The sequence below is a fragment of the Oncorhynchus mykiss genome, chromosome 13 (genome assembly GCF_013265735.2).
Source record: "Oncorhynchus mykiss isolate Arlee chromosome 13, USDA_OmykA_1.1, whole genome shotgun sequence".
In the NCBI taxonomy this organism is placed as follows: domain Eukaryota; kingdom Metazoa; phylum Chordata; class Actinopteri; order Salmoniformes; family Salmonidae; genus Oncorhynchus; species Oncorhynchus mykiss.
The window spans coordinates 18,913,831-18,928,600 of NC_048577.1; the positions used below are offsets into that span (position 1 = coordinate 18,913,831).

The 14,770-nt window shown below is 40.4% G+C and overlaps 1 protein-coding gene across 1 annotated transcript; it reads left to right on the plus strand.

Annotated features, from left to right (window-relative positions):
• The first annotated feature begins 5,378 nt into the window (after window positions 1-5,378).
• LOC110485817 (peroxidasin-like protein) lies at window positions 5,379-7,067 on the plus strand. The gene is made up of 3 exons (XM_021557000.2): window positions 5,379-5,458; window positions 5,678-6,007; window positions 6,712-7,067. Exons 1-3 carry the CDS (start codon window positions 5,386-5,388, stop codon window positions 7,065-7,067), a joined length of 759 nt encoding a protein of 252 aa, XP_021412675.2. The 5' UTR covers window positions 5,379-5,385.
• Window positions 7,068-14,770: the final 7,703 nt, after the last annotated feature.

The following is a 14,770-nucleotide window of genomic DNA, read 5'->3' on the forward strand; positions in this document are numbered from 1 at the left end:
GGGGTGGCTAATCTGCATTCTTTTCTGTTCTAAGATCTAAACTGTTTTAATACGTTTTAAGGAACCAAAAGCATTGTGAGGAAAATGTATATAATTGCGGCACAAAGGAAATGTTTTTTTCTTCTTCAGAATGATGTTTTATATACAGTACCTTGCAAAAGTTTCCCCCCTCTAAGCGCTTTTCCTATTTTGTTAAATTACAACCTGTAATTTAAATTAATTTTATTTGGATTTCATGTCATTTACATACACAAAATAGTCCAAATTGGTGAAGTGAAATGTAAAAAATAACTTGTTTTAAATAAAAAATAAGATTTTTGGGGGGGAAAAGGGGTGCGTGCATATGTATTCCTCCCTTTGCTATGAAGCCCCGAAATATGATCTGATGCAACCAATTACCTTCAGAAGTCACATAATTAATTAAATTAAGTCCACCTGTGTGCAATCTAAGCATCACATAATCTGTCACATGATCTCAGTATATATACACCTGTTCTGAAAGGCCCCAGAGTCTGCAACACCACTAAGCAAGCGGCATCATGAAGACCAAGGAGCTTTCCAAACAGGTCAGGGACAAAGTTGTGTGGAAGTACAGATCAGGGTTGGGTTATAGAAAAATATCAAACTTTGAACATCCCACAGAGCACCATTAAATCCACTATTAAAAAATGGAAAGACTATGGTACCACAACAAACCTGCCAAGAGAGGGCCGCCCACCAAAACCCACAGACCAGGCAAGTAGGGCATTCATCAGAGAGGCAACAAAGATACCAAAGATAACCCACAAGCTCCACAGCGGAGATTGGCGTATCTGTCCATAGGACCACTAAGCCATACACTCCACAGAGCTGGGCTTTAAAGAAGAGTGGCCAGAAAAAAAGCCATTGCTTAAAGAAAAAAAATAAGCAAACATGTTTGGTGTTCGCCAAAAGGCATGTGGGAGACTCCCCAAACATATGAAAGGAGGTACTCTGGTCAGATGAGACTGAAATTGAGCTTTTGGCCATCAAGGAAATGCTATGTCTGGTACAAACCCAACACCTCTCATCAACCCGAGAACACCATACCCACAGTGAAGCATGGTGGTGGCAGCATCATGCTGTGGGGATGTTTTTTATCGGCAGCGACTGTGAAACTGGTCAGAATTGAAGGATGGAGCTAAATTACAGGGAAATTTTTGATGGAAACCTGTTTCAGTCTTCCAGAGATTTGAGACTGGGACGGAGGTTCACCTTCCAGCAGGACAATGACCCTTAGCATACTGCTAAAGCAACACTCGAATGGTTTAAGGGGAAACATTTAAATGTCTTGGAATGGCCTAATCAAAGCCCAGACCTCAATTCAATTGAGAATCTGTGGTATGAATTCAAGATTGCTTTACACCAGCAGGAACCCATCCAAATTGAAGGAGCTGGAGCAGTTTTGCCTTGAAGAATCGGCAAAAATCCCAGTGGCCAGATGTGCCAAGCTTATAGAGACATATCCCAAGAGACTTGCAGCTGTAATTGCTGCAAAAGGTGGCTCTACAAAGTATTGACTTTGGGGGGGTGAATAGTTATGCATGCTCAAGTTTTCAGTTTTTTAAAAACGTATTTCTTGTTTGTTTCATAATAAAATAATATTTTGCATCTTCAAAGTGGTAGGCATGTTGTGTAAATCAAATGATACAACCCCCCCCAAAAAATATATTATAATTTCAGGTTATAAGGCAACAAAATAGGAAAAATGCCAAGGGGGTGAATATTTTCGCAAGGCACTGTATTTTTTTAGCCCAGCGACAGTACATTAGTACACAGTAGCAAAACGTAGCAAAACAATTTGCAACGGGAAACGTATCGTATGTTCAGGTGGTCCCTCTCCCTCTCAGCTTTCATTTTGTCCCTTGTGAATACAACCCTGGATTGATTGAACTGAAGTTAGACATGTGACACTGAACAGAAGGCAACATGTCCACTAGAGGAATTTCTCTCCTCACATTAAAATGATGACGCAAAGCGTGAGAAGAGATATGAGCTGAGTTTGATTAACATTGAGAAAAATCGACATCTGACAGATAAATAACATGAACACAACATGATGTAACTTTGATGTGCTTTAACATGTCTGTAGTTATGTGAATGCCATAAAGTTAATTAACAGATGGGTCTGTTGTGTTTTTATAACAATGCAATCTATCTGAACTCTCCACTCACCATGTTTTTTGACTAACACAATAAACCATTGAAATTATAATAACATATATAGAATTTGATTAAATTAAGAATTCTAAATTAGACTGCAGTAATACATGAAGGTGTGGTTGACTGTGAGGAACTGTGATGTCAGATGTATCCTATTTCCTGTCTTTCTAAGTAGATGTCAGACAGAGACAGACAGCAGTATACAGGCAGCTGTGGTGATGGTGATGTCACTGCTGAAGTGTTTGCTGCTGTTCTTCTTCTCATTCAATGAATTGACCACAGCAGCAGGTAAGGCAAGCTGTTTCTTCCCAGCCAATCAAGGTTGATTCTGTGTTAAATCATGTTCAATCATTAAAGTGAAGGTTCTGAGTCCTGCAGATGTTTCATTTTGTGTATCCAACATTTCTCCACATGTCAAGTATACTATGTGGATGCTTTTTTCTCTCAAACCACAACCATGTTAGCGGGGTCCTATGTCCTTTTATCCCTTGATCATTGCCTGCATTTTTGCATCTATATAGGCCTATTTCATGCATCTTTCTGTAAAATGTCCTTCCAGTAGCCCTCACAAGGGAGGAAAAAATCCCTTATTCTCTCATTGCAGCTGTTTATTCCTTTGGGCATTGTTCAGCTGCATTGGCTCCAGAAGCAATGAGGATATTGTGGGGGAGAATAACTCCAACAGCTTAGGTGGCCACTTGAATGAATTTAACAGTACTGTCATCTCCCACACATTGTTTCCTTAATAATAAAATGTGTTTCCTTCAGTGTGAAAATTGACGTTTCCCTCCCTTACTAGCTCTGACTTTGCTGATTGCTACTTCACTGAGGAAAAATGTATTCGCAATGATTGTGATATGTGGTTGATCCATCTATCTAGACTACATTACCAAACGTTTGTGGACACCTGCTCGTCAAACATCTCGTTCCAAAATCATGGGCATTAATATGGAGTTGGTCCCCACTTTGCTGCTATAACAGCATCCACTCTTCTGGGAAGGACTTGCTTCCATTCAGCCAGAAGAGCATTAGTGAGGTCAGGCACTGATGTTGGGCAATTAGGCCTGGCTTGCAGTCGGCGTTCCAATTCATCCCAAAGGCGTTCAATGGGGTTGAGGTCAGGACTCTGTGCAGGCCAGTCAAGTTCTTCCACACCGATCTCAACAAACCATTTCTGTATGGACCTCGCTTTGTGCACGGGGGCATTGTCATGCTGAAAGTACAGAATTGTCTAGAATGTCATTGTATGCTGTAGCATTAAGATTTCCCTTCACTGGAACTAAGAGGCCTAGTCCGAACCATGATAAACAGCCCCAGATCGTTATTCCTCCTCCACCAAACTTTATAGAGTGCTCTATGCATTCAGGCCGGAAGCATTCTCCTGGCATCTGACAAACCCAGATTAGTCCGTCAGACTGCCAGATGGTGAAGTGTGATTCATCACTCCAGAGAATGCGTTTCCACTGCTCCAGAGTCCAATGGCGGCAAGCTTCACACCACTCCAGCTGACACTTAGCATTGCGCATAGTGATCTTAGGCTTGTGTGCGGCTGCTCGGCCATGGAAACCCATTTCATGAAGCTCCCGACGAACAATTCTTGTGCTGACATTGCTTCCAGAGGCAGTTTGGAACTCGGTAGTGAGTGTTGCAACCGAGGACAGACCATTTTTACACGCTTCAGCACTCGCCAGTCGCAGTCTGTGAGCTTGCGCACTTAGATGTTTCCACTTCACAATAACAGCACTTACAGTTGACCGGGGCAGCTCTAGCAGGGCAGAAATTTGATGAACTGACTTGTTGGAAAGGTGGCATTCTATGACGGTGCCACGATGAAAGTCACTGGGTTCTTCAGTAAGGCCATTCTACTGCCAATGTTTGTCTATGGAGATTGCATAGATTTGTGTTCAATTTTATACACCTGTCATGAACGGATGTGGCTAAAATAGCCGAATCCACTAATTTGAAGGGGTGTTCACATACTTTGGTATATACATAGTGTATCTTAAGATGAACACTTAATTCGCTTTGAATAAGAGTGTCTGACTAAAATGTAAAATGTTATTCTCTTTTGTCTATTTGTATAATGTTCACATTTGATTGTATTTGCCTGCCAAACAAATAGTTGAAACAGGCATGTTGACAATTCAGATGGGAGGTGACAAATAGATAGTTTAATAGGGGACAGTTACCTGATGGCCTGTGTTAGGCCCTCATTCACTATGCACTTACACTGAACAAAAACATAAACGCAACATGTAAAGTGTTGGTCCCATGTCTCATGAGCTGAAATAAAAGATCCCAGAAAAATGTTGTGAACAAATTTGTTTACATCCCTATTAGTGAGCATTTCTCCTTTGCCAAGATAATCCATCCACCTGAGAGGTGTGGCATATCAAGAAGATGATTAACAGCATGCTCATTACACAGGTGCACCTTGTGCTGGGGGACAATAAAAGGCCACTCTAAAATGTGCAGTGTTGTCACACCACACAATGTCACAGATGTCTCAAGTTTTGAGGGAGAGTGCAATTGGCATGCTGCCTGCAAGTCCACCAGAGCTGCTGTTAGAGAATGTAATGTATATTTCTATACCATAATCCACCTCCAATGTCCTTTTAGGGAATTTGGCAGTAAGTCCAACCGGCCTCACAACTGCAGACAAGTGTATTGCGTCGTTTGGGCAAGCGGTTTTCTTAGTCAAAGTTGTGAACAGAGTTTCCAATGGTGGCGGTGGGGTTATGGTATGGGCAGTCATAAGCTGTGGACAATGAACACAATTGCATTTTATCGATGTCAATTTGAATGCACAGAATTACTGGGAGGCCCTTTTATTTTGAAAGGTGTCTTTGACCAACAGATGCATCTGTATTCCCAGTCATGTGATATCCATAGATTATGGCCTAATGAATTGATTTCAATTGACTTATTTCGTCATATGAACTGTAACTCAATAAAATTGTAGAAATTGTTGCACATTGCGTTTATATTTTTGTTCAGTATAATTAAGACCTATTCAGCACTTTACTTTAGTTGACCTGTATTTGTTTCTGTTTTATGACTTTATTTCCATACGACAGTCCAGAGCCACTCTGTGAGTGATAGGCGGTCTATAGACCTACCTCACGCAGTCTACAGACTTACCTCATACTGCTGTGACAAGTGTTGTCATTGTACATTTCTCTCTTCCTACTCAGGAATCCAAAGATGACTTCAGCTACCACCTTCCTGTTTTTTGCGATCCATTTAGCCTGTATCAGAGCTGGAAATTCCCCTGAGAGTAAGTTGTGCCATAATAATGGTTAGAAAATGTTGTATACAAAAATAGATGTATTGTTTTCAGCAGATTGTTAACTTTGTGGTTCGGGAGAACTGTATATCATTTTTTACTCAAAGTTCAGTAAGATTGGTCACATTATGATAAAACTGACTCCAATAACAGTAATTATCTTCTTTATTTATGTTGTCTCTTTTCACTGAAATTATATTTTACTCACAGCATTTGTCAAACTGGAGTGTAAAGAAGAATACCATGGGGTTTATGGTCAGCAGTCATTGCTGCAGTGTAATGTCAAAGCTGTTGAGAATGTGACCATCTTGACCGTGACCTGGAAGCGGGTGGAAGCTGATCCTCTTTTGTTGGAATACCATAAAGATACATCTAACCTAACACCTGGATTTACATTTGCTGAGCCATCCTGGAACAAGGATAATATGAATGTGTCCTTGTTGTTGACAAAGACCAAGATGGCCGACAAGGGTGTGTATGAATGCATGGTGAGAACAGACAGTGGTGATGATACAGCTACAACCAGCCTCAGTGTCACAGGTGAGTCCTGTACTGTCTACAGTTCAACCAAGTGTGATTATAAAAAGATAAGCACCTTTCAGCACCGGTTCATGAAAGGAGAAAACTGAACAGATATTCAGCCTCTCTTGGAGGTCAATATAAGAATAGAATACAACAGCTTTTTAAATGTGTCTCAGCTCATAACACCCTTCATCAGGGTGTTATGATGCCCACATGTGTTTAAATGAAGTTCTATTCAACTTCCGTTGTTGTCACACACACACACACACACACACACACATACAGTTATGATACAAAGTTGATGTTTGGAAAGGATGTTTATTCTGGAATATGTTCAGGGGGAGTTCAGATCTATTTTTTGGCAGGAGCCAGAGTTACTTTCTGTTTCAGAATGACAGTGCTCAAATGGCACAGAGTAGTACCAGTGGGAATGTCCACAACTAGCCTCCATAATGTAATTCTACCCACGATATGCAATCAGTGTTTACACAATAGGCCTAGTGTACACAGACTACATTAGAACGTGTGTTAGAGATAGAAGAAATGTCTTTCCAGTTTATTAAAAATCACTCCTCCAGTAATCTCATTCCAAGTTATAACCCTCGGATGGACGTTGAAAAGGTGCAAAGTCTGTCTTAACGATGTTTACCCGCTGACGTTGTATAACTACTGGTGTAGCAAATATCACCCACATGTATGATAGATTTCTCTCTCTCTTCCAGCTAAGTACATAACTCCAACCTTGAGCTCCATCCCTGAGACCAACATCAAAGAGAACACAGATGTGACCATTTTCTGCAACTCTACAGGCGGGCACCAGAAAGGGTTGATCTGGTGGTTTGACCAGGATGGCTACAATTGGACGCGCAGGGCTGAACTGGTGGCCAAAGAGACTGACGATGGACTGTTTAGCCTCTCCAGTAAATTCATAGTGCTGAAGGCTACATCCAGTTACACAAACTACACGTGCAAAGTGCTCAATGTCAATGGTGCCGTGGAGGGGAAGGCGTCATTTGTGATCCAGTTAGCGCCGCAAGTCTCAGGTACGTGCTGCCGTGCCTGCTACCTATGGGTATAAATATGTTGGTGATGTCACCCTTTGTAAAAGCAGAGTCAGGTCCAAAACATTCCAGTCTCTCGTATTCCCTCATCCTGACCCTGATAATTGTAAACAATTCAGCCTCAATCAAGTCTACATTTATTAGTATAGGCCTTTTTTATGATGTCTTTATCATGTGCGAGCACAATAAAAGTCAGCCTTATAATGAGAGAACAACATGTCACTGAGGAGTGGAGTAGGTCTGCAGTTGTTTTTCTCATCTCTGGCAGCCATTTTGAATATTCTTTCTGCTCTGCGGTCCTCCAGCTGTTGTTTTTTAGCCTGGCTGGGGATTTTACAAGACAAAGGATCCATCTAATGCCAAAACTAATTGTTCTTAGCAAAACCAAGTGTGATTATAAAAAGATAAGCACCTTTCAGCACAGGTTCATGAAAGGAGAAAACTGATCAGATATTCAGCATCTCTTGGAGGTCAATAGAAGAAGAATAGAATACAACATTACATTATTTTAAGTGTGTCTCAGCCAGGCTGTTATGATTCCCACATGTTGAAATAAAGTTATATTCAACTTCCGTTGTTGTCGCTCGCACACACACACACACACACACACACACACACACACACACACACACACACACACACACACACAGTTACGACACAAAGTTGGTAAGGATGTTTCATTCTGGAATGTGTTCAGGGGGAGTTCAGATCTATTTGTGTGTGTGTGTGTGTGTGTGTGTGTGTGTGTGTGTGTGTGTGTGTGTGTGTGTGTGTGTGTGTGTGTGTGTGTGTGTGTGTGATTGGACAGCACAGCAGGAGCCAGAGCAATCAGTGTTTACACAACAGGCCTAGTGTACACAGACTAAATTAGAACGTGTGTTAGAGATAGAAGAAATGTCTTTCCAGTTTATTAAAAATCACTCCTCCAGTAATCTCATTCCAAGTTATAACCCTCGGATGGACGTTGAAAAGGTGCAAAGTCTGTCTTAACGATGTTTACCCGCTGACGTTGTTGCGAACTGCACCCACATGTATGTAATATCATTTATCTTCCTATCTCTCTTCCAGTTATGTACAAATCACCAACCATGAGTTCCAGTCCTGAGAATGGACTGTTTCCTGTTAAGTGTCCGATTACAGTCACTCTGGCACTCAGGTCATTCTGATTGAGGCATCTGTTTCTTCATAATCTACTGATGATGGCAGCCTTTAAGGTCTGTGGTTGTTTACAAATGATATGTAACTGCCCTATATATCAATGTTTCTATACAGGGTTGCCATGGTGTCATAATGCTCTAGATTCTACCACTGCAGAACATTGGTATACTGTAATACCAGGTAATCTAATCAATGTACACACTGTACTACAAGGTGCATGGTTTAACATTCCACGTTTCCTATACTGTAGATTCTACCACAGTGGTTGTTATTACTATACTGTAACACCAGAAAATCGAATCACTATAACTTTACACACGGTTCTATACTAAGGTTGTGCGAACATTCAAAAACAGCACTTTTCTGAAAACATGTAGTAAAACTGGTTTCCCTTCTGAAAGAGGGTTTCACAAGACTGTACAACAACCACTCGTATAACCAAAAGCCAGCCTGTTGCTGATGTTGTTGCGAACTGCACCCACATGTATGTAATATCATTTATCTTCCTCTCTCTCTTCCAGCTATGTACAAATCACCAACCATGAGTTCCAGTCCTGAGAATTGCATCAAACAGAACACAGACGTGACCATTTTCTGCAACTCTACAGGCGGGCACCAGAAAGGGTTGATCTGGTGGTTTGACCAGTTTGGCACAAACTGCACAGGCAGTGCTGAACTTCTGGCCAAAAAGACAGACGACAAACTGTTTAGCCTCTCCAGTAAACTGACAGTTCTGAAGGCTACATGCAGGTGGTTCCACAAACTACTCATGCACAGTGCACAACACCAATGGAGTCCAGGAGGGGAAGGCATCATTTGAGATCCCGTTTGTATGTTCCACAGGTACGTTCTGCCATCGTGGTCGGTATACATGAACGATGTTTGTGATGTCACCCTTTGTAAAAGCAGGGTCAGGTCCAAAACATTCCAGTCTCTCGTATTCCCTCATCCTGACCCTGATAATTGTAAACAATTCAGCCTCAATCAAGTCTACATTTATTAGTATAGCCCTTTTTTATGATGTCTTTATCATGTGCGAGCACAATAAAAGTCAGCCTTATAATGAGAGAACAACATGTCACTGAGGAGTGGAGCAGGTCAGGTCGTAAAATGCTCCTCAATCTGACTGAACATCTTCCTTGAAACTGTAAAAAAGAAAAGGAATGTCTTGGTTTGGGGAAGAAACAGTCCATGCATGTTTCAACAGGAATCCAGAAGCTCTTCGATGTTTGCTTAACCAAGTCTACTTGTCATCTGATGAGCCTATAGGAAATTACTAGGTTAATAATGAAATAATGATAGTGGAGTTGTAACTACCTGCGCCAGTTGCAAATTAGAGCTCATAGTCTCCAATCCGTCTCTAAGGCTCCCTCTTATCACGATTCAGTGCAGTCATCATAATACCTTCTTACCAGAACATTCTGTCTCTGCAGTTGTGTTTCTGTCCTGTGGCAGCCATTTTAAATGTTTTTTTCTGACCTGCCTGGCTGGGAATTTCCAAATAAAAATGATCCATCTGATGCGAAAACGAATTGTTCTTAGCAATAGGAAGTAAATGAAGATTATATTTAGATTAGAAAAGAGCACTAGTCTGTGTGTTTATTTTAAGATATCAAAATAATCTGAAAAATGACTCTGCTGGAAATGAAGTTGGAACAAGTGAAATGACCTGATACTGACTTTGACCAATCATAGCTAACCTTTTCCTCTGGATTTGATATTTTAGAAACATTTTGGAACTTCTATTTAGTAGAAATTACATTGAATTTTGGTTGACTGAATCCAGGTCTACTGGAATATATTTGTACAAATAATCAATCTGATTTCATTTGTTCAGCTTCTATCTCAAGGCCATCAGACTGTTAAACAGCCACCACTAACATTGAGTGGCTGCTGCCAACACACTGACTCAACTCCAGCCACTTTAATAATGGGAATTGATGGAAATTGATGTAAAATATATCACTAGCCATTTTAAACAATGCTACTTAATATAATGTTTACATACCCTACATTACTCATCTCATATGTATATGAATATACTGTACTCTATATCATCTACTGCATCTTTATGTAATACATGTATCACTAGCCACTTTAAACTATGCCACTTTGTTTACATACCCTACATTACTCATCTCATATGTATATACTGTACTCGATACCATCTACTGCATCTTGCCTATGCCGTTCTGTACCATCACTCATTCATATATCTTTATGTACATATTATTTATCCCTTTACACTTGTGTGTATAAGGTAGTAGTTGTGGAATTATTAGGTTAGATTACTCGTTGGTTATTACTGCATTGTCGGAACTAGAAGCACAAGCATTTCGCTACACTCGCATTAACATCTGCTAACCATGTGTATGTGACAAATACATTTGATTTGATTTTGGATTTGACTTTGATTTGTTCTCAATTATGGACTTTGTGCATCTATATCTGGTCACAGATAGAGTAGCACCTCATGTATTTAATTCAAAAACACGTGAATTTCCTATTTAATTTGTAAATTGTTTATTTTCCCCCCGCAGTTGAAGGTTCAAAATATGATTTTGCTTTTGATTCCACCACCCACTGGCTAGCCCCAGTTGGGGTCATAGGATCTCTGGTCATTGGACTCCTTGCTGCACTGCTGATATTTAAGAGGCGCTCCGCCCAACGTAAGTACATGAATTGTCATACTCATACATGACAGACTGATGACAGCTCTCGTAGACTGTGTGCTACGTGGGCCTGGCTGATATGTGTGATCTCTCTCTCTCTCTCTCTCTCTCTCTCTCTCTCTCTCTCTGTGTGTGTGTGTGTGTGTGTGTGTGTGTGTGTGTGTGTGTGTGTGTGTGTGTGTGTGTGTGTGTGTGTGCGTGTTAGGAATTTTATGAATAATGACTGAACAATATCTACATTTAAATAGAACTATAACTAGTTAAACTCTACCCTGTTCTCTACCCTGTTTTAATATATCTGATTAATAATGTTCATTCATAAGGAAGGGATTGTGTAGCATGAAACAGGGGGTAATTAAACATAATAAACATCATTCCAGCCAGGTTGGGGAGGAATGGATTGTGGGTTTTAAGTAAGCAAAAAGGGTCGTTAACCTATGGTTGAACCGACTCAACTTAGCTCTCTGATGTTTAGATAAGGCAGTGAGTGCCTCCCTAGGTTTTCCATTATCTGGAGCTGTCTGCTGAATAGTGATAGATGGTGGTGAGATTTCAGAAGATTTCAGAAGTTAATCTTGATATGGTTTGTGTCTGGAGTGAGTGAGCTGTTTTGTCTTGGTCGATAGGAGGATGGATATTTTATAACCTATGACGTCATATTTTGTATATAAACTGTTGTTTGTGGTTCCAAGGCAGCGAGCTCCGAGAATAAATATTATTATCTAATTTTGATAAGACTGGTCTCTTGTCTATTTTATTTAAATAGTAATCTTAAAAATTCTTATAAAATAGACTGAGTGAATTTAATGATAGGAATTATGAAATTCCGATGACAGTAACTCCTTCATGAACGGATATCATTGTATGAAGCTTTGTTGAGTATCATGGATCTCTGCTTGGCATGCTAGTTTGTGCTAAATGAACCTGTGCAATGGGACTGGATGCTTTGGCAGTTGGCAGCCAGCCATTTTGGCTCTGAATGGGGATGCTTACCTTAAAGTTGCACTGCCAAGTACCTCAGTAGTCAAACAACCTAGTGAAAATACCCCAGGCTCAGCCAGTCGTCAAGTACGGTAGATAAACATCTTTACTATATGATCAGTGGCTTTCAGCCATGTGTGGTATAGGCTTATATTAACCATGAAAAACAGTGCATTTGATGCTCAATCCAAGTCAATATTAATGGATTAAGCATGAAATGCACTAGTCGGCTATTTATTGTTCATCAACATTGCATTTGGTTTACTTATTCGCTTTTTTATGTATACTGTACAAAAGTATAAATGCAACATGCAACAATTTCAATTATTTTACTGAGTTACAGTTCATATAAGTAAATCAGTCAACTGAAATAAATTAATGAATCCTAATCTATGGATTTCACTTGACTGGGCAGGGGTGCAGCAATGGGTGAGCCTGGGAGGGCATAGGCCCACCCACTTGGGAGCCAGGACCAGCTTATCAGAATTAGTTTTTCCCCACAAAAGGGCTTTAAAACAGACAGAAATACTCTTCAGTTTCATCAGCTGGTTGGTTGGTCTCAGATGATCCTGCAGGTGAAGAAGCCGGAGGTGGAGGTCCTGGGCTGGCGTGGTTACATGTGGTCTGCGGTTGTGAGGCCGGTTGGACGTACTGCCAAATTCTCTAAAACGACGTTGGAGGCGGGTTATGGTAGAGAAGTGAATATTAAATTATCTGGCAACAGCTCTAAAGGAAAATCCTGCAGTCAACATGCCAAATGCACACTCACTCAAAACTAGAGACATCTATGGCATTGTGATGTGTGACAAAACTGCGCATTTTAGACTGGCCTTTTATTGTCCCCAGCACAAGATGCACCTGTGTATTGATGATATTGTTTAATCAGCTTCTTGATATGCCACACCTGTCAGGTGGATGGATTATTTTTGCAAAGGAGAAATGCTCAGTAATAGGCATGCAAACAAATTTGTGCCCAACATTTGAGAGAAATAAGCTTTTTGTGCATATGGAACATTTCTGGGATCTTTTTTTTTCAGCTCATGAAACATGGGACCAACACTTTACATGTTGTGTTCATATTTTTGTTCAGTATAGTTTGTTTTAAGATTTATTGTAATAGTAGGTTTTGTGTAATTTTTTCACAGGGGCTCGAAGGCAGTCCTTCAATATTCAGTATTTACTAAAACATTTGATTTTAAGTTCCTCTTTAGTGTTGCTTCAGAGGAAGATACTTTGTTTACATTGGGCCCTTATGTCTGATATTATGTACATACAGTATCTGTCCTATCAGTACAGGGCAGGTATGGGGGCCTCCAGGGGCAAAAATGGGCCTGGTTTCTTGTCCCAATCCGTCCCGGTATCTGTCCCTGTGTAATATCTGATATGCTGTACATACAGTATCTGTCCAGAAATGGGCCTGGTTTCTTGTTCCAGTCCGTCCCGGTATCTGTCCCTGTGTAATATCTGATATGCTGTACACACAGTATCTGTCCCTGTGTAATATCTGATATGCTTTACACACAGTATCTGTCCCTGTGTAATATCTGACATGCTGTACACACAGTATCTGTCCCTGTGTAATATCTGACATGCTGTACACACAGTATCTGTCCCTGTGTAATATCTGACATGCTGTACACACAGTATCTGTCCCTGTGTAATATCTGATATGCTGTACACACAGTATCGGTCCCTGTGTAATATCTGATATGCTGTACACACAGTATCTGTCCCTGTGTAATATCTGACATGCTGTACACACAGTATCTGTCCCTGTGTAATATCTGACATGCTGTACACACAGTATCTGTCCCTGTGTAATATCTGATATGCTGTACACACAGTATCTGTCCCTGTGTAATATCTGACATGCTGTACACACAGTATCTGTCCCTGTGTAATATCTGACATGCTGTACACACAGTATCTGTCCCTGTGTAATATCTGATATGCTGTACACACAGTATAGGTCTTAGCTTTCCTATTAAACATGACTATTATGGTGATTGAATGTAGGTCAAAGGGAAGTGTTTCATCCATCACAAGTGGAGTAGAAAATGGAGTGCTGATGATTACTAATTGTTTACCAAACCAGTTGGCGACAATTTTGCATTGTTTCAATGGGGAAATCTTAACAATTGACTCGCCCCTGTACTCATTTTGTTAGTTTAGCTGCATGGCTGTGGTGAAGGGAGATTATGTATTTGGGTCATACTATTATGTAATGCTAGGTGAAATATGGGCCTATCTGCACTGTGAGGGAAGATTTGCTATCTTGACTAACTTTTCTCTTTCGGCCCGACTCTTAATTTCACTGAACTTTGAAGGAGGCAATGTTCCTCTGAAGATTTAAATGGTAGATGACATTCCACCACACTCTGACTTGTCCTTGTTGGTTATAGGTCACAGTGGCCACCCAACAGACAGGCGTCACAATGATGAGGCAGAAGGAAAAGTTATCCTCACTGTATGTTGTATCGACATCTAACATGTCTATATCTCTATTGTACATCTATAATGAATATATCTATATGAAACATATTGTATCTACATCTACTGTATTTATAATAGCTCTCTTTCTATTAAGCATCATAGCTTCATAGGGGACATGTTTTTTTAAATGATTGATTGTCCTGTACTTGTGGTTCTCTTGTAGTTTACATGCTGCTCGTGCTCCTTGTAATGATTAGTGAAAAGTCTCTCCTGTTTTGTCACCATCACTGTCAAGTGTCCGATGACAGTCACTTTGGCACTCAGGTCATTTTGATTGAGGCATCTGTTTCTTCATAATCTACTGATGATGGCAGCCTTTAAGGTCTGTGGTTGTTTACAAATGATATGTAACTGCCCTATATATCAATGTTTCTATACAGGGTTGCCATGGTGTCATAATGCTCTAGATTCTACCA

Bases quoted from the DNA above. Each gene is read 5' to 3' on its own strand.
- LOC110485817 (XM_021557000.2), top strand. From the start codon at position 5,386: ATGACTTCAGCTACCACCTTCCTGTTTTTTGCGATCCATTTAGCCTGT. The intron at 5,459-5,677 runs GTAAGTTGTGCC...TTTTACTCACAG, and splicing joins AGCTGGAAATTCCCCTGAGA to CATTTGTCAAACTGGAGTGT. The intron at 6,008-6,711 runs GTGAGTCCTGTA...TCTCTCTTCCAG, and splicing joins AACCAGCCTCAGTGTCACAG to CTAAGTACATAACTCCAACC.